The sequence below is a fragment of the Chiroxiphia lanceolata genome, chromosome 5 (assembly GCF_009829145.1).
Source record: "Chiroxiphia lanceolata isolate bChiLan1 chromosome 5, bChiLan1.pri, whole genome shotgun sequence".
NCBI classification, from domain to species: Eukaryota; Metazoa; Chordata; class Aves; order Passeriformes; family Pipridae; genus Chiroxiphia; species Chiroxiphia lanceolata.
This window is the reverse complement of record NC_045641.1, coordinates 45,149,577-45,172,179: the sequence shown is the minus strand read 5'-3', so window position 1 is coordinate 45,172,179 and position 22,603 is coordinate 45,149,577. Positions and strand designations below refer to the sequence as shown.

The 22,603-nt window shown below is 40.6% G+C and overlaps 2 protein-coding genes across 3 annotated transcripts in view; one reads left to right on the top strand and one right to left on the bottom strand.

Annotated features, from left to right (window-relative positions):
• The window catches only part of EEA1 (early endosome antigen 1), a 73,685-nt gene extending 66,136 nt beyond the window's left edge, over nucleotides 1-7,549 (top strand). For both annotated transcript variants that reach the window (XM_032687827.1, XM_032687829.1), the window contains one exon: nucleotides 817-7,549. In XM_032687827.1, the coding sequence (XP_032543718.1) occupies nucleotides 817-939 (123 nt within the window). In that variant the 3' untranslated portion in view covers nucleotides 940-7,549. The remainder of the gene's footprint in view (nucleotides 1-816) is intronic.
• A 1,355-nt stretch (nucleotides 7,550-8,904) lies between these two features.
• Nucleotides 8,905-22,603, bottom strand: part of PLEKHG7 (pleckstrin homology and RhoGEF domain containing G7) — a 30,638-nt gene continuing 16,939 nt past the window's right edge. Inside the window, exons 9-15 of the mRNA XM_032687830.1 lie at nucleotides 21,448-21,622; nucleotides 19,421-19,536; nucleotides 18,254-18,347; nucleotides 17,106-17,185; nucleotides 15,592-15,751; nucleotides 10,790-10,887; nucleotides 8,905-9,355 (exon numbers count right to left, since the gene is read on the bottom strand). Coding sequence (XP_032543721.1) covers nucleotides 9,248-9,355; nucleotides 10,790-10,887; nucleotides 15,592-15,751; nucleotides 17,106-17,185; nucleotides 18,254-18,347; nucleotides 19,421-19,536; nucleotides 21,448-21,622 — 831 coding nt within the window. The 3' untranslated portion in view covers nucleotides 8,905-9,247. The remainder of the gene's footprint in view (nucleotides 9,356-10,789; nucleotides 10,888-15,591; nucleotides 15,752-17,105; nucleotides 17,186-18,253; nucleotides 18,348-19,420; nucleotides 19,537-21,447; nucleotides 21,623-22,603) is intronic.

Here is a 22,603-nt window from a genome sequence, read left to right as displayed (position 1 = left end):
TTATAAACAGTGTTAAAATATATCAATCCCCTGAGCAAGCAAGCAAAATTACACTGTTGTAAGGGTATTTACAGAAAACATATTTATAACCAGTCTGGTTTATGGGTATAAAAGAAGTGTAAATTGTTTGAAATTAGGTATGTGTGAAAATAGAGATATCACCATCATCTGGTGCTTTGTGACTATATAAACGCTAACTTGACATGGAACAGAAGAAACAACTGAATGTGTTTTAGGTCTGCAGTCAGACCCTCTTCGTAAAAAACAGTTATGGTCAGCTAAGATGTTAGCATGCCTCAGTTGGCCAGGTCTGCCCTTCTTCCAGAGATTACCATCCCTCCAACAAGTGACTTGGCAGTGAAGTAGGCAGTGGGTATTTGTGAGGTTCATTTTGCAGAGCTTCCTGACTTTGTCTTAGGTGACTCCCCTGGCCTGTGTTAATTTGATGATGTTCTTTGGGTAGTCTTTGAACAAAGGCTGCTGCATCCTTTGATTCAAGGATACTTCTCAATGTGAAAGCCAGTAGTTAGTTATATGTGTAAGAAGAACATATTTTGTGTGGAAGAGGACAAATTCAAGAGGAGGATAAACCTCAACCACTTAATTTCTGAAGCTGATGTATTCTCTTGACTCAGTGAAGCACATCTGAATATTTTACTCCTATACCCTTTAGAAAGGATTTACTTATATGCCCTTCTGTGTGCTATGTAACTACTATTTGAAAGTTCATACTAATTTTTGAAACATGAGAGTTGACTTGTCATGATCAGTGCCCTGTCATTGCTGTTCAACATGTATGTTTCTTCTCTTTCACAGCATCACTGTAGACAGTGTGGAAATATCTTTTGTGCCGAGTGCTCAGCAAAGAATGCCTTAACTCCTTCTTCTAAGAAGCCTGTCCGAGTGTGTGATACTTGCTTTAATGACTTGCAAGGATAACTGGCGATTGTGAGTGACAAAGAAATGTTACACTAAAATTTACTATTTCTGTTGATGCACTTCGTTCAGCACTCAGACTACTATTCAGTTTGAACAACGATTGTAACACTTGGCAAGATTTAGTATATTTTAAAATGTTTATTGATACCAAGCAAAACTATTGTATTTTTTGTGAGATATGGGCTCAGATCATCCATAGCTTATTGCCATTTATCATGGAAAGAGCTTTTATGTCTAGATTAGAAATACTCAGTTATTTGTAAATAAAGTTTAAACAGAGGAGTAACAATGTATTTTTTTATCTTTTATTTTTTTGTTCAAGAGAAACAGCGTTTATTGTGATATTGAAGTTTATTCTTGTTTCCTTCAAAGAAAAAGGAAGATGCAAAAACTTATGAGGATTTTATGTATCAGATGTTGCTGTAAAAGCATAACTAATTGTTGCATTTGATTGCATATCTGATGTTCTTTATAACCTCTTGTGATTTTGTTTTCTTTCTGTCTCTCTGATTCTTGCATTTTTCTCTCTGAAGTTTGAACTCCAGAGTGAGCATAATGGCTGGATTCAACTTCAACTCAGTTTTATTTGCCCACTTGTAGTATCAGCACCCAAGTCCTTATCCAAATACCACACTTGTGTACTGGAACATCTTTACATATACTGTATTATGTGGTTGGTGTGTGTGTGTCTGTCTTGCTGAGAGAGAGTATGTGTGAACAAATGATGAGGCAAAGTTTATCTGGCATTGTAGCAATATTACATGATACATTACAATATTTCATCCCATTGATTGATTTCACTTTTACATATTTGGTTGATGAATTTTAATATTCCAGAAACCACAGTTTTAAAAAGCAAACAAACAATACTGGTAGTAGCCTGTAGCACATCTCTGCTCCTGCCCGTACCCTGAAAGCACTGAGAGATCCCTGCAGTTCTAAGGGACATCCAGACCTTCCAAGCCAGGTATCCCACTAAGAAAAAGTCTTGCAGGTCATCTGACCTTTTATTCTGTCCCTTCCCTCAGCTTTTGGTGGAAGAAGCTGAACTGCTGCTACACTTAACAAATGTCACTTTTCCATTACTCCATCTGACCCCCATTACTGGGGGCTCTGAAGTGTGATGTTAGTTATGTGATTTAGTCTGCTTGGAATGGTGGTGTGAATCTCCTGCTACTGGCTTCATTGTAGGCCAAACAGCTCTAACTAAGAGGCCAATATACATGTCTTTAGATACTTATTTGTATTTTCTGTACTTGCAACAGAGGTTTCTTGTACAGTTCATGTAGGCTCCAAACTTCTGTTTTGTTGTGATTTTGTTTGCACCTCTTTGTTTTTGCCTGCCTGTTTCTAACTTTTCTTCTCTTTGTATCTGGTATTTCAAAATCCTTAAGGTTATTTCTTCCGAGCAGGGGTTATGCCTTCCAGTATTTAGGGACTCTTTGTCTTAAATACCCTAATACCAAATTTTGCCAGCTGTTCAGAGAAAAGGGTTGTGTTCTGAATTCCTCTACTTCTTGCCCAAGGTAGAGAATGAAATTCTGTCACAGTGATGGAAGCTTAGCCATCATCAGGAAGATTTGTTTGCTTTTATCTATTGACAGCTCTATATATGAATGAAGAAGAGTCTCCTTTATGAAAAATATCTTGTCCTGATTAACTGTCAAGTGAAGAAACTTCTTAAGTAGTGGTCTGTATGTTTCATATCCCTTCTTAGCTGTCTAGTTCTACATTTGCAGCTTCAAGGAGTTTTCTTAAAATTAAATCCTTATTTCCCAAAAGCCAACTGAATGATGTAACTGGTTTTCCTCACTGTAAAAGGGTTTGGGATACAACTGTGCATTATGTGAAATACTGACATGCTTTTTTGGTTTGCACTTGAGAATTGCTTGCTCTAAAAAAAAAAAAATGCTGCAACAGTTCCATGTGAACAGAACCTCTGGACTCCCTGTTTCTCCTCATCAGTGTAACTGTTTGGTATAAGAATCTTTTGAATAGAAAATATGAACAGAATCTCTGCCTCTGGGAAATTTTGGGGTTTTTTATTTATTTATTGAGAACAACCGAAAAATTTGCTATGGAGTCTTTTTTGTCTGACACAGGACTTTAGAAATGTGGGAAAATTAAAGATGTGACAGTTGTGCTCCAGCCTAGATGCATTCTGCCCTATTGTGTAACACAGAGGGTCTCATGCTGCCCTCTGGGTGAAGGACAACCACATGGAACAGGAGGGATTTTGAGAGGGAAGGGAGAAAGTTCCCACAGCTCCAGAGGAAGAGGGAAATCTTTCAGGGGGAGCTAAGAAAATGGTTAAAAGACTCACTTATGTTTAGGCATTTTGAATGGGAATGTGTGAAAGCTCAGGAGAGACTTCTGCAGTGATAGAAGCTCTAGTAGGGTTGTTCTTTAGCCTTTTGGGATCCCACTGTGTAATGAGGAGAGGCACCTCACTCAACAGACTACTGAAACACTGCAGTTGATTTACTGCAGATCACACCTTGGTCTGGAGCTCTTCACATTCAGGGACAAAACCAGCTCAATTTTTGAAAGTTGCTTTTAGCTGCCTGGTTTATATGACCAGCTTTTCAAGGGGATGGAAGTGCTTTTCAAACACACATTTTTAGAAAGAGATATTGTTAAAATCTGGAGGAATATTGGTGGGGTGTAAACTTTTCTGCCTGAGCATTGAGTCTGCAGCAATAGGTCAGGATTTCTACAGTTTTTCACTGTGGTAAATTTATGACTCTATTGTCGAGTCTTATGCTCCTTTTGTGCTTAAAATTTTTAGTGCTGGTCTGTATTTGTCGATGAGTGTTTGGTATACTAGACCCTGTAATGATTGGCTTCACTGCCAGCTTGGAAGCTGTGCTCAAGCTCAGTAAAATGTCCCATAATAAGGGAAATTGGAAAGTGAAAAGCTTTGTATTTACAAATCTGCCTACTGACTCTGACTGTTATGATGGGCATGTTTCAGTAGAAATGTAGGATTTTTGTTTCACTGCTTTAAAATCTAAGTAATAGGAAAACCTAGTAAAAAACCTGGTGACTTTTACAACGCTAAGTCAAAGGATTCCAGAGAAAATAGTTTAGTGTACTGACTTTTCAGACCACAGACACAGGAACAGAGGGAAAAACTAATAAAATGGCAGAAGAGACTAGAGTCTTGGAACTGGAAGAAGCACGGTGTTGTGTTTTCACAGCCTCTAGTAAGAGGCAGATTGCTCTGATTCACTGAGGAATGGCCATTATAGAGGAAGAGGTGAAAATAATGGTAAAACCAGTAGGTGTGTGGGTTCCTCAAGCTGCCTTTGGTTACTAGTTATTACCATGGCATCAGGAATGGGACAGTGAAGTGTGGGCTTTGTTCTTGAAACTATCTCCTCTTCAGGACACTCCGTCCACATTCAGAATTTCAGGGAGAGCAGAATAGGACAGACTAGCTGCTACGTGGGCAGAGACAAGCTATCATAAAAGTACAGTAAGGATGGTCTTGTTAAGGGTGGGGAGAGGTTCTTTAACTTCCTTGAGACATCACCTGTCTTCCCAGTCAAAGACCCCCAGTCCCTTGCATGTTTTCCTCCAAAATGTCAAATCCCACTGTTCTACTCTGTCTTCGTGTCAGCAATACATCATACTTCTGTCTTGCAAGCCCTCTAGAGGCAGGTAGGATTGCAGAGGTCAGTGGCAGGCTTTTGATCTTAGATGGCTGTATTTATTTCTTTGTTATTTATTTCTTCTCCCCCCGTATTCCCTACAGTAATCTTCCCCCTTCTGCAAAGGTTGAATAAAGAGGATAAAATTAGTGAGTCACAGTAGGAAAAGTTGCTGTCTGCAGATGAAGAGACAAAAGGAATTTTCTGCTGGAGCTTCCAACAGAGGCAAGAGGTTTACAGGGATCTCATTTTTCAGCTGGCTTCGCTCTCTGGCACAAGAGTCCAAGGCTCTAGGGTACTGTGTGGATTTTTTCCTCTGTTTTTGGAAGGTGTCAAGTAACCAAGTTGCCATGGAGTGTGGAGCACTAGGTACACAAGAACAATGAATCACTACTTTTGTTGGCTTTGGGACCTTGAGGATTATTTGTGAATCCTCACTGGAAAAGCTTTCTTAGTGGAGCAAGAAGGGATTTGGGAGCAGAAGCATGAAGTAACCTTTCTGTGTTTGTATTACATGAGCAAGAACAATTGAGTCTCTCATGCTAGGTGTAAGAGAAATAACATTCCTAAAGAAGGGATCTGGAAAACTCGGGTACTTTTCTGGATTGTTAAGTATCAGTTAACCACAAATTTGGAACAAATGCTTGTTGCAAAACTTTAAAAATTTATGGTCAGTGCTCAGTGATGGACAGAAAAATGCTGGAGCTGAAGTTCAACAGAATATAAACTATGCCAAGAAGAATGATATCATGGTTTGAGTATGTTGAAACTGGTAAATTACTCCTCCAAGTATCACCCTTCCTGCTGTCATATTCTCGCAGGAGTAGGAAACAGCACTGTCATTTGCACTGTGCACTTTTTGCTGTCTAACTAATAGGATCTACAGTAAGTGGAATGACATAATTTGCATTGCATCTATTAGCTGCAGTCATTGGACAGAAGGTTTATTATTAGCTGGATTTTTCGCTGTATACGTTTGGTCTCTTGCTATGTAAGGAGAACTGTACTCACAATTCCTTTTACCGAAAACGCAATCATCATCTGAGAGCACATGTAACAGCAAAAGCCATGTTAGTCACATACATGTTGTCTTTGTAGAACTTAATTTTAAGATTATAAATGAGAAAAAATGAATTTTTTGTATTTTCAAGGATATTGCCAGTTGTCTAGTTCTTAGCTTCTGAAGTCTTGGCCTCAGCATTCCTTCTAGGATAAGTTTAAAATTATTGTCCATCCACAGCCTCTCCAAAAGCACTAAATGATGTACTTTGCAAAACCAGCTATAACTGGATAATAAAGTCCCACCACAGAAACTCAGTTTTAGGGGTATTTTTCTGTTTCTCTTTTTAAGGGGCACTGAATAAAGACTTTTGCATGTTTAGAGAGAATATTAGATACCATTTAAGTTCACAATAAGGAAGACTACAGGTACTGGGTAATGTAATAAACTCTACCTATTGCCTGTAGCTCTCCACACACTATGCACTCACTGTGCAGCAGATCGAGAAGTATCTGTGCATTTGAACATTACTGGAGCCCTGCTAACCCTTTGGATTCATGTTACTATGAAAGCAGAAGCCTGGTGTTTTCCAATTTTCCCTCCCCCTGTGGCCTAAACTAAACACTAAACCCAAATTCATCTGTATTTCTTGTCATTTTTGAGTAAAGAGGGCTGGGGAAAAGTGTTCATTGTTATATGTCAACATGCTGGTGCTGGCAGGTCCAGGCTGCTGCTGTTGGCTTTATGGCAAAGTCCTCCATTGTGTCACGCTGAAGCTTCATTCCTGGCACAAAAGGGATGTTTGAAAGAATGTCTCGTTGGGTTAGCAAATACCAGAACTTTTTATAATAATATGTCCAAAATGCTGCTTGTATAGGAATTGTCACTTTTCTAAGAAAAGAAAAAAAGTCACAAAAAAAATCATAAAACCTCCCCATTTGATGCCATTACATAAGATTTCATTTAAGCTACCTCTCAGTGTGAAATTCAAACATTAGGTAAGTTTAATAAGGTTTTCTCACTGTTATAGTTATAGTGAATAAAGTTATAGTGAATGCCAAAATTGCAAAAGTTTACCACCAAAAAGGAAAAGAAAGTTGTCTTTTTTTTAAATGTGTGTTTGAAAGTATCCAACATTTTCAAGTTATTATACACTCTGTTATATTCTTTTAATTTCTGTAGTTTCAACCTTGCAAACTCTAGCTGCTGAACAGAAAATAAATCATAACCACAGGCTTTCATAATTGCAGTCTGCTGGGTAAAAACAATTCTGTGTGCAGCTTTGTCATTTGGATATAGATAGCCTCAGACACCAAATGTACCATTAATTTGGTTGTCTTTTTCTTCAGTACTCAAGATATGAACTTGATGAATGGTATTCTGTAATGGATGCGTGCCACAAAGTACATGGTCTCATTTGCCTTTTCTGAATTTTAATGATCAGTTTATTATTGCAGATGTGAATATTGTTCATACAGCTTAATTTCTGTATAATTGTATAAAATATAAATGGAAAAAATTATAAGTTTTTATCCGGTATTTAGAAATAATGTACAATAATAGACTTACGTTGCGGTTTTACTTACAGAGTACTGTACTTCTTTTAAACTGGATCATATCATCTTGATAGGCGTAGATAGATTTTTTTTGCATGAGTGTGTTTTGGTTTTGTTTCTTTTTAATTGAAGTTTGAGTCTCTTAAGTTCTATGTTCAGTGTTTGTGTTTACTACTTGTGATCATGTAGTTGTGCCTTACATTGTGAAAGAATTTAGTCCACTGTGCACTGTAATTCTTAAACTCTGTGATTTGGAAGGTTGCTGTGGATTTGGATGAGAAGATGACACCATGCACCAACTGGTTCTGTATAAATGATAATGAAATGTTACTGAAATGTCATTTTTGTTTTCTAACCTGTTGAAGGAATTATTAATAACAATAAAAAAAAATTAGACCTTTCTAATAGACCAGTTATGTTATTCAAAACTACCTTGCCCCATTTCAGGCAGCAAAGCTGCTTTGAAATGGGGGATATATAGCTTTTACAAATGAACTGTTGCGAAGCCACACATCCAAGAACAAGCTAAACACTCCAGTTTCTTGGACTTAGGGGGAGCTGCAGCAAAGGCTTTCACATTCCTGAGTTCAGAGTCATGATGACTGTTTTTCAAATCTGTTTTTTTCACAGGTTAAATTCAGAGTAGGCTTTCCATTCCCAGTAGCTGTACAAGGTTGCTGGGTATCCCACATTTGATTGGAGTCCTTCTGCCAGTGACTGTGTTCAGACATCACATTCAGTTGGACAACTGGCATAACTGGAAGACTCAAAAGTAGCACTTGTTTTATTTTTTAGACTAATGAAAGTCTTACTTGTGAGATGGAAAGCTCCTTTGGGGTGGAACTGTGTTGCAGAGAGAAGCCAGATGATTAATGTGGGAGCATTAACAAAAAACTGTGTTTGCCTATTGAAGCAGATCTTGCTTGGGGGTCTGTGTTAAAGTGGACAAAGATGGAGAGAAGAGGTCTCTGAAAGGCAATTTGAGTTGGGAAGTCAATTTCTACCTCGACTGTTTCCTGAGGTATCTTTCTCTTGAGACCACAGAGGAGCCTGTTGAGCCTGCATCTCCATGAAGACAACCTGTGTGTGACTGTCCTCCTTGGAGACATGCTGGCCTCCTGGAATTACAGAACCTAGGGCACTACTTGTTTTGTAGTGAGCAGATGTGGCTTAAGGTTGTTTTGGTAAAAAATATACAGAGCGAAATACTCACTTCCTTCTGCCAGCACACAAAGCACAGAGCTTAGTCTGTCAGGTGTCAGCATTGGTTTCAAGATACTGTGAGCCTGTCCTGTCAGCATTGGTTTCAAGATACTGTGAGCCTCTGGTGAGCACTAGGTATGATACAGTGTGCAGCTGAGCTTGGGATTGGGTACATGGAGCATGGCCATGTCAGCCAAGTTGTGGCTAAATGTTTGCAGCTTGTGTGGTGTCCCTGTGCAGATCTACCGTCTGCACTCTGTTCTGCTCTCCTGTTTTACACATTCACCACTTGGCACAGAGCCTGAGTGGCTGTTCCTTTCCCAGGAAGCTTGCCCATCATAGGCACAGGGGAAGAGCAGGAATGTGTGTATTACAGCAGACTAGGCTGCATTTGGAGAGACTGAACCAGGTAAGTGCATACATATATATACATATATACACGTATATGCAAAAAACATTGTGTGATATTATAGTTCAGTAGGTAGAGATGCATAACTATCAGGAGCTATGGCTACACAATTGTAGTTTAATGAAATTTATTAATACAGTTTGAATGATGCAATAAGCCTTCTAGACTTCTCTGGTGAATGAATTCTCCTCACCAACATAGGGTTTTTTTCCTGTCACGCTTTCTAGGAAATCACAAGCTGTATTAAAGCTTCCCTGGATGGACACAGTCTTCCCTAAATAAAGCAAAATAGCTTCTAGGAGCCATACATTTGTTTCATGGCTCATTCTCCTCCTCCAATTTATTCCTACATGGCATGGTCCGAACTGCTCACTTTTGTCAAGTCAGAAATCTGTTAGTTTCAGAAACTTAAGGCATTCTGGAAGAGATACCTGTGTTATCACCACAGCAATCTTCCACTGGCTGTGTCAGTGCAGTGCTGGCATTATTAAATTTCAGAGGATTCAACTGGGAAGCAGAACTCAGTGCTTTTCTTGGTTTCATGTCTTGTGGTGTAATTAGCAATTGCCATTTCTATCTGTGACTTCCATGCTTTCTGTAACAAGAAAAAATATTTGTAAATCAAGACAACCTAAAAAAATTCCATTAATTCAGATGCATAAACACACAGAGCCTTTAGTTTTAGTTAGCCTTTCTTCAGGCTCTTGCTCAGGCCACTACACACTGCTGGAATCTGTGTCTGTGGCCAGAGGTTTCCAATGTATGTTTCCTTTTTGATTGGAAGGTAGGATTTGCTCTGTTTGCTTGTAATGGTGAAGTTTGTTGCAGGCTATTTCACCCGTTTTTATGTGATGTTTATTAGTTTCTCTGTTCCTCTGATTAAGACAGCCCCAGTTCTATTTGCAAGTTCTGTTCCCTTCCAAGATCTGCCATGTGCTGCCATCTGAATTTCAGTTTCTGTCATTGTACTGTCAACATTCAGCTCTATAGTTGCTGTCATCCAGGCGCGAGGACAGGGGGTCATGGCTGCAGAGATAATTTAAAATATGTAACTTCCTTCTCTCTCTGCTAATGCAGATGGTCTGATCACAGAAGCTGAGTTGTCTCTGAATTGCTATGATTAGATATTGGACTACTCTTAAAAGGATTAATTCTTTGGACTAAAACCTTTAAAGGTCCCTTACAACCCAAATTATTCTCTGATTCTATGACATTGAGAAGATGGTAGCCCTGGTGTGAAGGCAGCTTTGAAAAGGAAAGGTCATATTTCAATAACAGGAAAAGGTAACAACTTCTTAAGTAGATATCTGTTCCAAGTACCAACCAGTGACTTGGATATGGAAAGAATTCACTCATTGCTTTTCCTTGAAAAAGTCTACTGCCATTTACTTTTAAGCATTAGTATTAGTGGTGGTCAAATTTCTGTGCGTTAGGTATTGCAGAATGAAATTCAACTTACATGAGAAAGCGGAATACTGTGAAGTGCCTGACACACTTTCAGATGTTATGTACAGTGCTGTTACTAGAAATGGGATATGGTGTGAAAATGAGGGGCAAATTTATATAACAGTGAAATTAATCATACCATCTGTTCAATCTCAAACTGCAAGATGCATGTTGTGCTAGATGAGCATGAGACAGTTTTCTGATCTGAGTACTACGGCATGTGAGTTGGTGGGCAGGGTTTGGTGTTGACTCCTCTGGAGGGGCTGACCATCTTCATTTCTGTGACACAAGAAATGGCTCTTTTTTTTTTCTTTTAAGCAATCAGAATTGATAATGTTTTTCAACAAGAATATGACCTGCTGTCAACCCTGATATAAAGCTGGTACATGTTCAACAGCAAAAATTCTGTAACAAATGTGTGAGCCAAAGCACTGAGGTGTTACTTTGTTTTGTTTTGGTTTTGGTCAAATGTCACAACTGTAATAGATTCCTATCACAGCATGACCGCTTTTAGGCTGCCAGCCTCCTTTAGGGAAAGTGTAGTTGTATAATTAGAGAAGGAAAAAAAAGATGTGCTACTTACCTTGGCAGTCTCTGTTGGAGCTTGTAGCAAGAAGACTGCTATACACTGCCGATACCTGTTTTCATGCTGTATTAGGAAAGCGTTTCGCAGACTGAAGACTGTGGAAGAATGTGAAGAACCGATGTAAATGCACCTCATGCGGCTATCAGTCCCATTTTATATCACATCGATTATGATTGAAGAAATGATATATGTAATCATCTCTTCAACCCTGATAGGGTCAATTTTTTTGTTGTGTGGGAAGCTTTCTTATTTCAAAATCATAACTCTACTTGCATTTGTTTTATTTTTAAATACTTTATCATTGTGCAGCTAAGGTGCTTTTAAGTTTAGCTGAGGACCATTAAGAAATATTTCCCTTCAAAGTGGACTAAATCATAACTGAAGTTAGGGGAGAACAAGTATCAAAAATTGAAGAGAAAGGCCCTATTTTTATTTTATTTAAATAAGTCCGTACGATGACTGCCACATAGAGAAGTGGCTGCACTTGGGCTAATGGTGGGTTTGGGTTCTTCCTGGGTGTGTGCCTGAGCTGGTTCTCATTCTGGGGATGCCCCCAGTTGGCTGCTAGCAGCAGTATCTTGCAGGGCCAAGCATGTTGCCAGTCTGTTTCCTGCCAAACTTTTGGTCCTGAAGATGACTTTGAGCATCATGTGGAAGGTTTCTTTGCAAGGGGACAAATTGACACGAATGTCACGTCTGGAATGAAGGGGTGGCTTAAGTCTGCTATGAAGCAAGTTTAGGGGAAGAGGAGGGAAAAGCATCTTCAGGCAGCTAAAACCCTGTGGCAGACAACAGGCATACTTGGGTGGGCTGGTAGTAGCAGGGAGGGGGGCACAGCAACCTGTTTTAATGCTCTGGATTCACATGGCATTGCTTTTTTCTTAACTGGAGTTGATGTTACTCTAAATGAAGCAATGGTGACCGAGGTGTGGGATTGCCTCCCTGTGAGTGCTCGCCCTAAGCAGAGCCCTGCTCCTGAATCCATGCAGCCTGAGAAGAGCTCAGATCTCAAGCTGCTGGGACAAGGCAGCATTTTTTTGAGCCTACTGCAGTTGACATATCTTTTTGATAAATTCATCTAGTTCATATAGCTTGAAGTCTTGTACTATGTACAATATCTTGCTGCTGTGTAATACTTCCTGTCCGAGCATTTCCAAGCGCTCAGAATGTTTCTGCAAGATGAAGAGCCCTATAATCCTAGTTTTCTAGAAAAGGGAAATGGAGCACAGACTGGTAAAGTACTGCAGCAAATCAGCAGCAGAAATTTGTAGCAGCAGAGGAAATATGTTTCTGAATTCATGCCTTCTGCCTGACTGTGGTCAATAGGAAATAGAACTTTAAAGTTCTAAAAATGAATTTTCTGGGCAATGCTTGGCATCAAGGTCTCAATAATGTTTTCTAAAAGCAATTCTGTGGCTGTAAAGATTACCAGTCTTTGATACAGTAACATAGCAGTGGGTCTGGCCCTTTTAAATGTAGTGTAAACATTATTAATGGAGCAATAGTTTCAAAGTAGTTGCAAAGATTAAATCCAGAGCAGAATGATAAAAGGAAAGTGATCTTCTAATCAGAAATTATGTTGCTGCTTACAACCTTCAGAGATGTGTTCCTACTGTAACGCTTACATGTAAAATTACATCTCTTGTAACTTGGTCATGGTGTTTGCAGATAGTTCTGCTTTTAGGGTAGCTTCCTGGTGTTATGAGCAAACCATTTTACCTCTTATCCCTTCACTGATACATAGGTGGCTTTGGACTAGAATTATCTCGCATAATTTTTAGCTTCCTGCCTGCTGCCAAAAGGGTATTTCTATGATATCGCAACATATATTTTTTTTCTAGTACTTGTATTGAGCTTTGTTTATTTCCAAAGTGAGTTCAATCCTCAGCAAACTAATGGATGCAAAAGTTAGATCAAAAATCAGGATTTCATTTTTGATTAATGTGATGGATCACATGTGCTTTCTGAGAACATGCTAACTAATCTTTTAGTGCTACCAGCAATGAAAGTCTCCTTGAGAATGCAAGTAGATTGGCAATGTTCCCCAAGGTCATACATTCCAGACAATATTTAATTATTTTTTTCCCCTGCAAAGGGAAATTTTCTGTTGACACTAGAAGGTTTGCTTGTTGTTTTACACAGAATGGTGGAAATCTGAACTGCAAGCTCTCTATAGTAATTTTTCTCACTGTTTTTATTGTACCCCTCCCCAAGGGGTCCTGTATTAGAATGGGGCTCCCAAGTTGTTGTAAGACTACAAGTTAGTAGCAGAGACTGCCATAGCTACAGCTGTAGCTGGAAAGAACAGCTGTAGCTGTAGAGAAGTCAGGCAATGAGGTCCAGGTTGCAGGTAACGTCATAACCAGTGGACAGAACCTGGGCTGGGATGCAGAAGGCAACTTTGTCTATTCTGATGCTGGATCACAAAGATAGAAAGACCCTGATTAGAAATCTCTGAATGTAGGAAGTTCTGTCTTGAAAAAAAAATCCAAAAATCTTATTCCCATTCCCATTATGGATTTTTTGGCCAATCTTTTAGATGCAAACTGGAGGGTGGCTGCAGAAGCTGTTGACCTGGCACCTAGCTTGGGCTTATGCAGGACGTGGGGCTGCCCTCTCCTCCTGCAGGCAAGAGGTGGCTAATGTATTTGCTCCGTTTCTGCTGGGTTCATAGGGAGACGGCTTAGGCAGGCAGACAGTGCTGGAGCACATTTAAAAAAGAGTTGTTATTCTGTGTTTATCCCCTTATCTCATATTTAGTCATTTGCCTTTTATTGCCTAACTTTATTTCTTCTCAGCATTGATACTGAATGCTAAATACTCTGGGTGAATATATTTCAAAGTTATCATAAATTTTACAGGCTCTAGGTTTATTTTCCTTATCTATTGATTTCCTACAGAGCACTCTAGCTCCCTAAGCTTTTTCTCTGTCTTTAGGATTAGGATGACCCTGCAGCCAAGAGATTTGTATTTCTTTTAATTCTCTTTGATATAGGAGGTTCCTGTGATCTTGGCAGTGTTAGACTGAATCACAGAACCATTAAGCTGTAAAAGACCTCCAAGGTCATCAAGTCTAACCTTTGACCGAACATCACCATGTCAACTAGATCATAGCACTAGGTACCATGTCCAGTCATTTCTTGAACACTTGTAGGGATGGTGACTCCACCTCCTCCCTGGGCAACCTATTCCAATGCTTAATCACACTTTCAGTGAAAAAATTCTTCTTGATGAACCTGATTGACCTGAACCTCCCCTGGCTCAACTTGAGGCCATTTGCTCTAGTCCTGTAACTAGTTGCCTGGGAGAAGAGACTGACCCCCTCCCTGGCTACAACCTCCTGTAATTGTAGAGAGCAATAAGATCTCCCCTGAGCCTACTTTTCTCCAGGCTAACCACCCCCAGCTTCCTCAGCTTCTCCTCATAAGTGTTGCCCTCTAGACTCTTCATCAGCTTTGTTGCCCTTCTTTGGACACGATCCAGCACATCAGTGTCTTTCTTGTAGTGAGAGGCCCAGAACTGGGCACAGTACTCAAGGTGTGGCCTCACCAGTGCCGACTACAGAGGGAGGACAATCTTTTCCCTGGTCCTGCTGGCCACACTATTTCTGACACAGGCCATTGGCCTTCTTGGCCACCTGGGCACACTGCCGGCTCGTGTTCAGCCAGATGTTGACCAGCCATTCTTCCCAAGCCTGTAGCACCGCACAGGTTTGTTGTGTACAGGGTTGTTGTGACTCAAGTGCAGGACCTGGCACGTCACCCTTTCAAAGCCTTGGTCCATTGATGCAGCCTGTCCAGATCCTTCTGCAGAGCCTTCCTACCCTCTAGCCAATCAACACTGCCACCCAACTTAGTGTAGTCTGTGAACTAAGAGTGCCCTCACTCCCTCATCCAGGCCTTTTATAAAGGTGTTAAACAGGACTGGCCCCAGTACTGAGCCCTAGTGAACATCACTAGTGCCTGGCCACCAACCGGACGTAGCATCAATCACCACCACAGTTAGGTGTGTGAGAGTCTGCATCAGCAGCTCAGACCAAGGGGAGGTCTGATGTTTCATGCCTGGTCCCTCACCCCAGCTCTAATTTGGTGACTTCAGGAATGTTGTTTTGGCAGGGTAAGGCTGGTCACTCTCACTGGAAGTCAGTCCTCCTCCCCTCCTCACCCAACTGCACAGAACCAGTTATAGGAAGTCGTTTTTCCCAGTGATGCATTTGGATGTCTGAGAACAAGGAAGCATTGATGTGTGGTGGGTGATTTTCATTCTCTCAAGGACTGATGGAGAGGTGAGTAGGAGTAGCAACAGGCGGTAAATCTCCTCTCCAGCCTCCTTGAGAATGGCTACTGTGCATGTGGGAGGACCCCCAGGAGAACATGTAGTGGGAAAGGTGAAAAAATGCTGCATAACTAGTATGGAATTGAAAATACTTAGGAAAGAGGCCCAGGGTTTAACAGAGCATATTAGGGCAGTTAGGGCACGGAAATGCTTGGCCTGTGAGAAAGAAGTAATTTGGGTCTTATTTCCTCCTTTGGGGTAAATGGATAATACCTGACAGTCACTGGTATGTGTGTGAAAGTCACTGTTAGAGGCAGGGGGCCATGGGGTGTAAAGGCTGTGGCAGTAGCTCATGCCTCACAGCAAGAGCAGAGCTGTGAAGCCACAGTGCTGAGGCACTTGTGTTTGCACTCCAGGCATCTGGGGGGGTTTGTGGACAAACAGCATCTTATCCTTATACTACCACACACAGAGTGCACTGACATGGTGTTTATGAAGGCATTCAGATGCATGCAGGCACATACCTGTAACTTGGACGGGTTCAATGTTTTTCAGTATCAGTCTGTCTAGTGGGATGGGCTGGTCCAGGACTGTGCAAAATCCACCCTCTCTTACGAAGGACTGCAGCTCAGGAGTGAGGGAAGGACAGACAGAGATTAAGCTGGCGTCTGAGCCCCCATATTTCTGAGAATAGAAAATGAAGCTGGTTAGCTTGTTGTCTGCCATCTGCTCATGAAGTATAGGCACTAAAGAGCTCTAAATCATGTGCTTTCTCTTATCAAAGATATACAGACAGCTTATTTGCCTGAGGAATCTTAGAAAAACTCACTGGTACCTGGAGCTCTTCTGCAAGGTCACACCTTGCACCAAAAAGACACAATAGAAACACAATACAAATCCACAGGCAGAAAACAGCCAAAGACATTCAAAAGGATTTTTTCCCCTTCCCTCCTTATTTTAATAGCAGGTCTTTTTCTCCATTCCTTGGAGGTGTGTTTCACCCTCTCTCCTCACATACGTGCAGAAGATAGAAAATTCCCAGAGCTCCAGATGAGTTGCAGCCCTTCACAGAAGGTTCACCAACATGTGTATGTGGGACAACCCTCAAAAAGACTTGCCCAAGGGTACCAGGTGACTTGAATTTCTGCTTCCTTCACCACCGCTGTTTCTAAGGAATGGTGCTGCTGGTCCCAAATCCCTCACTGCATGCTTTCTCTATCTCCTTTCTCTCTGAAGCAGAACACCTGCTTCTTAAAAAAAAAAAACCACCACGACAAGAAGTCTTTAAATCAGACACAAACTTGTTGAGATTTAGCAAAGGTCCATTTAGGCTTTTTTTACATCACCTTCATAAACTGAATTAGCTAGATGCACTCCTACACTGAAGCTTTAGGAAGTTTGGGTCATCCAGTGGCTTTCTTTGGTGGCTAAATACAGGTCTTTATTATTTATAGAACTCTATAGCACCATTCATCAAGAAATATTGTCTTGAACAGACTATATCTTAGCTTTAAGCTAGGGGAAATCAAGGCAAAGAGAGGACAACAGGCAATGTAGGAACTGAGAATAAAGCCAACCTTCTATAATTTTAGCATTTCCCTATAATTTTAGCATTTCCCTATTTTTTTTCCTTTTTTTTCCTTTTTTTTTTTTTTTTCTTTCTTTCTAACAATTCTGATATCTCTCAGATAAAAAAAAAAATCTCTGGTTACTGAACTGAGTCATTCAGGGAACATTAGAAAACTTTTTCCATTCTTGAACCTTTTCTGAGAGCATGAGAACAACATCAAGAAAACATTAAGGTCTTTTAATGTAAATTTTCCTGCAGTAGCGTTCCTGTAACATACTGAGCCTAGAAGCAGGGGTTTGAATCAGTGTTATGGTTTGCTGTTAGCATAAGGTATTATCACCCGTTCTTCATGCTGATTAGTCATCTTGTATTTTTGTTGTTAGATCAATCTGCTAAAGTACCTTCAAAATACTTACCAAACTAAAAACCATTACAACTGCAACCATATATATCTCTATATGTTATTACCTTTTTGTTACGTTTAATTTTGGTAATTAGTAGGAAATCATCGAATAGGAAGAGGTAGACATCAAGGAGTCTTGTGCTTTCTGAGAAGGAAAACAAAAAAAATCAATTTTATGGTGTGATTATTTTAAGGAATTGCTGCTTCTAAGATGAGGCATATCTGTGAGTCACTGCATCGTACAAAACGCTTTTAACAACGAAGCCTCGCTTCCAATAGTTTACAACTACTCATTCCTCATGTGAGTCTGTGTCAAACACAGTAAATCAAATGTTACTTGGTCGTTTTGGCTACTAATACTTGTAACTTGTAGCAGCTACCTCATTGTGATTAAACAACTACTTGCCAGGAAAAATTACCTGGATCAATGTCGTACAAATACAACAATCAGCATGATATAGATAGCAAATCCTGCCTGGTAAGCAGTGAAACTTCTGAAAATGACAGAGAAACGGGGAAGTGCCACCTTTTCCTGGTATGCTGCCCTTTTCATATGCCTTTGCAGTGATGAAATGTTAATTGATATCATCATACAAGGGTGATAGTAAGCGTTGTAGAAATCAACTTGCTTGTGTGGGCTCACTCTGCTACCTGTGGAGTTAATGGCATATTGTATGAGAGCTCTGCTCATGAAAAGGAAGCCACCTGGCAGGATAACACCTTCTTGTTCCAAGATATCTATCAGAACAGCAGACTTAGTAGAGACGATGTTGAAATAAAAATAGGAAATACCTTTGGACTCAGTAGTTTTCAGGGAAACACATACTAGACATGGTGCTAGAGCAGTGAGATATGTTGACATCAGTCCCCTGCCATGTGGGGCACCTTGTATAGGACAGTCTAAACTGCCTGTTTTCCTATTTCCACATTTTTCAATATGACAGCAAAGGCTTCCTTTGAGTGACAGGTTTTGGCCAGCCAAACTGATTTCTTCAGCACCTGGCAGACTGAGTATCCAGATGTGGCAATAAACAATCATACAGACTACTTATCCTTTTGGTAATTTGCCTGTATCTCACTCTCTCTCTGACAAGCTGTAAATTTCCTTTTTCTTTCATGCACCTGCCTAAGTGCAGGTTCATTCTGGACCTGCCATGACAATGTATAATTCTGTTAAGGTATCTCGCAACACCAGGACATTCAGGGACATTACCTGCTAACATCAGCCTCCCTTCATGAAGGAGACGCCTGTTCGCCGAAGACAAAATGTTTTCACTGCTGTTTTCTCTTAAACTTTGCTTCAAACCCTTGACCCAAAAAAGAGAGAGAGAAAATGAGTATTCTTGCATATTTGTTGGTGATCTGGGAGGTAACCAGCAGTTAAAGAAGATGAGCATATATGTGTTCGTGTCTCAGGCTAAATACATCACACAGCTGATAACTGAGCACGGCTGTGTTTCTTCAGCAGTGTTATTGCTTAAATGTATTTATGTTTTTGGAATGTTAAGCTGGGGTTTACTTTTCTGAAGTGAGTTTAATAGTTTTTGCAGCCCTGTATGTGAACAGACAAAATCCTTGAGGTGAGGCTCACTTGATGATGTTACCATAGTGCTGCTTAAAGTCTGTCTATTTGGGTAAGGGTATAACTACAGCAGAAAGGTGCACACCTAGGTGTGATGTATAATTTTTTTGTAATGCTACTAAAATGTAAGTGGAAAGTTCTTTGGCTCAGCTCAAGGAGTGAGAGAGGCAAATAATTTCTAATTAATATCTTTGTAAAATGGTGGTAATACTTACATGTATCCCATTTCATTCTGTCCCCTAAAAGCAAATATTGGAGAGTCTTTCTGGACTGTATGATTGCACTCTCTTGGATGCTAGCTAAGCTGTAGTGGGTTGGTTTCTTGGATTTTTAGGCCTTCCTTAGCAACGGGGTCAGGAATCTAAGGAAGTATTCCATATCATTCCTTTCCGTAACACAACATATAAAAAGGTGCAGAAAAGAGAGTTCGCTCTCTTTTCTCTTTGAAGTTCTTTTCAACTTTCCCTTATGGTACTTGTTGGCTATCGGTCTCGTGCCCGTATTTAGCCTTAGATGCAGTCCAAAGCAGGTGGTAAACTCCATCTAAGGCTAAATACAGGCACAAGACCAATAGCCAACAAGTACTGTAAGGGAAAGTTGAAAAGACTAAGCGTAACCCATGCTGTCATCCAAGGCACTGTGTGTGTTCAGCTACAGTGTTTGCAGCTGCTCCTGTTAGAGCAGAGCCATCCCCAGTAAATAGAATACAGACAACCAGCCAACTTTAGACCACATTATAAAACTAGATAGGAAACTAAATCCTCCCCAAGTTAAAAATGCCCTTTCAAATCTGCTTACCTCTGGGACAAAGAACCTTTTGTCACGATCCCAGACCTGAGGCCAAATTATGACCTCTTGCAGCTGCCTGAACTTCTGAAAGTTGTCCAACCACTTGACTTTACCTTCCAGGTCCCCTGAAATGTGTGAAACCCCAGTTACTGCCAAGGTTGGCATAAGCAGTCCTGTTTCTAGAAGATGATAAATACTGATTTTCTCCAGTGAAACCAAAGTGCCCCACATGTGAGGCCCCAGATGAAATCTTGGCCTCATTGTAAAAAAATGCCTGAACTCTTCTTAGATCAACAGGAACAGAATTTCAATTCATGCATTCAAAGATGCCTAAATTCACTGCTGAATGAAAAGGCTGTGTTTACTAATCTGTCTGGGGAACAGAGGAAATCATATAAAACTCAATAAAACTGTAATCTTAAAAAATATCTTTAAAAAGGTCCTGCCTTTCTAAACTGTGTGGTATAGTGAGAGAAAAATAATTTTCATTATTTACAGCCTGATAAAAAGACTGTTGAAATTACTGAGAATTAATTTTGGAGGAAGTGTTGCCAGAAGTGACTGAAATATTTAACTGGGGTGAGGGTGCCTCAGAATGTGAAAAATGGGCCAGTCATTGCAGATTTAGGACCAATATGGGGAAAGCTTTAATGGACCTGCAACTTCAATTTCAACTTTTCGGGTTGAGTGATATTGCAGATGATAGTTTCAGACACACACCTCTCCACCAGAAGGGTAATGCTGAGACTGCAACTGTCTTTTTGTCACTGATTCACTTATCAAAAAATGAAGGCAGATCCTTGTCAGGTGTCTGTGAATAAAGAGGGATCACCCCTCTATCTTTGGTTTCCTTTACCCAGAGGTCTCTAATTTCTGAAAGGACCTATTTCTTTGCCAGTAATATTCCCCAGATATCCCATGGTCTTTTGGGGCCATACCTAAAACTGCTGTCCTCCCAGTAGACATCTCCAGGCTATCAACAAGACCTCTTTATTTTCCTATGGGACCTGTTCTGTGCAGAAAAGTATGCTTCTTGTGTGGCATTAGGATAGACACCTCATGAGACTTGGCAAGAAGAAAAAGAACCCGAGTCTCTCTTTTAGGTGGTCATTCTGTCATTGGGAGTATTTACTCATGAAGAAGTATCTGTAGAATATATTAACTCTCTCTCTTCCTCAGCTCCTGGGGAAATGCTCAAGCCTTCAGCCTCTGGCATGAGGAGAAGGATGGCAGCACAGAGTGGCCCACCATACTGGGTGGCTCAGGGCCCTGGTGTGCTGCTCGTGAGAATGAAGCACTATTTGGCACTCCTCCCTGTCAAGACTGCTGGGATAAGTGTTTTACTGATGTAATGTCATGTCTGATTTCAGTGGGGACTGCATGAAGCCTTTGGGGAATAAATCCATCTGCTAATGAACTATATGACCATAAGACACTTAGAGATGCATTTAAAGCTTCTTGAACAAGACTGAGTTAATAAATAATATAGAATTAATAAATTATTTACCTAAAACAAAATGCAGGAAAAAATTAATACCTATACCAACCCCTTATTTTCCACAATACTTAGAGAAAATCTGTAGCTGAGACAACTCTTCAGCTACTTTACATGGTAGAACCCTGTCAATAGTGAAAGGTCATGGACATATTATTCCCCTTGTGAGTGCAAATTTATCCTATTAAGAATCAGCCACAAAATAATCCTCCCAAGACATAAATCCCACTCAAAGACTTCTTTGTTTGAGATATTTCTTGGTTTGTTCCAATTTGTGACCTGCTCTTAGTTGTTTGCCTGTCATGCACATGATTCTGAGAAAACACAAGTGACTCAGTGATTTGGGAATTCTGTGGCATTGCTCAGAGAAGCTCTGACAGCACAAGGTGGCCCAAGTAATTCCCTACAGAATGAGGCTCAGGACTGTAGAAAGGCAGGAACATCCTCATTGCTTTTCTGCAGACAGACTGGACCAATTCACGCTCAAAAGGACATGCACAAAAAAGCCAGGTAACTTGCTAGTTGGTAATTGCATACTTACTTATGGACTTTTCCACTTTCTCCTTAAGTGACTGGATAAGGCCTTTCTCTGTTTCATCAGTGCTCCTCTTCCAGATGTTGTTAAGGAGGAGAGGATAGCGCGTCAGTCGATGCAGAGGAGCGACCAGCAGCTCTGGCAAATGCAACCTCTTGCACTGTTCATTTTGTTCACACCACTGCTGAAGACAAGGAAAACCTGCCTTAGGCTTCAGCTTGCTCCCTGGCTGGGAGGTAGCAAAGAGTTTTCTGCATCATTAGCTGACTCTAATGAGACAGGGACTAGTGAAACATGAGTTTCTCTCACAGAGAGAGCAAGGGCAGTATAAAGGCTCTTGTCATGGTTTAACCCAGCAGGTATCTAAATGACACAGCCACTCATTCACTCTCTCCTCCCCTCACCTCTGTGGGATGAGAAAGGGAACTGGGAAATAAAAAAATAAAGTTTGTGTTTTGAGATAAAGGCAGTTTAATAAGACAGAAACAGCGGGGAAAAAAAATAATAGAATTAGAATATACAAAACAAGAGGTACACAATGCTCACCACCCACTGACCTATGCTGAGACAGCTCCAGAGCAGAGGCCCCTCCATCCAGTTTTCCCTCTAGTTTATATACTGAGCATGACACCACATGATATGAGATATCCCGTGGGTCAGTTGGGTCAGCTGTCCCTGCCATGTCCCCTCCCAACTTCTTGTGTCCCTAGATTCCTTGCTTGTGGGGTAGGGTGAGAGACAGAAAAACCCTTGATGTAGTTTACATACTGCTTAGCAACAAATAAAACATCACTGTTATAAAGATACACTCATCTTAAATCCAAACCACAGCACTATACCAGCTACTAGGAAGAAAATTAACACTATCCCAGCCAAAACCAGGACAGTTTTCTACAGAGGGAATTGCATCACTCCTCCAGATGCACTTTCTGTGTTGCTGCTTTCCATCCCAGATGCTGTGTCCATGCTAGCAGACAAAATGGTGCTCTTATTTATTTCCTGTTTTGATTTTCTCAGGAGAACCTGAGAAGATTAACCTGATTTAGGTTCGAAGGCCACCTTAGGTTTTAGGGTCACTACTACTTGCCACCGGGGAACTTCTTCCTTGGCATGAATGTATGAAATCCCTGTCAGGGAGCAAGCAACGAGAAACTCCAAGGCC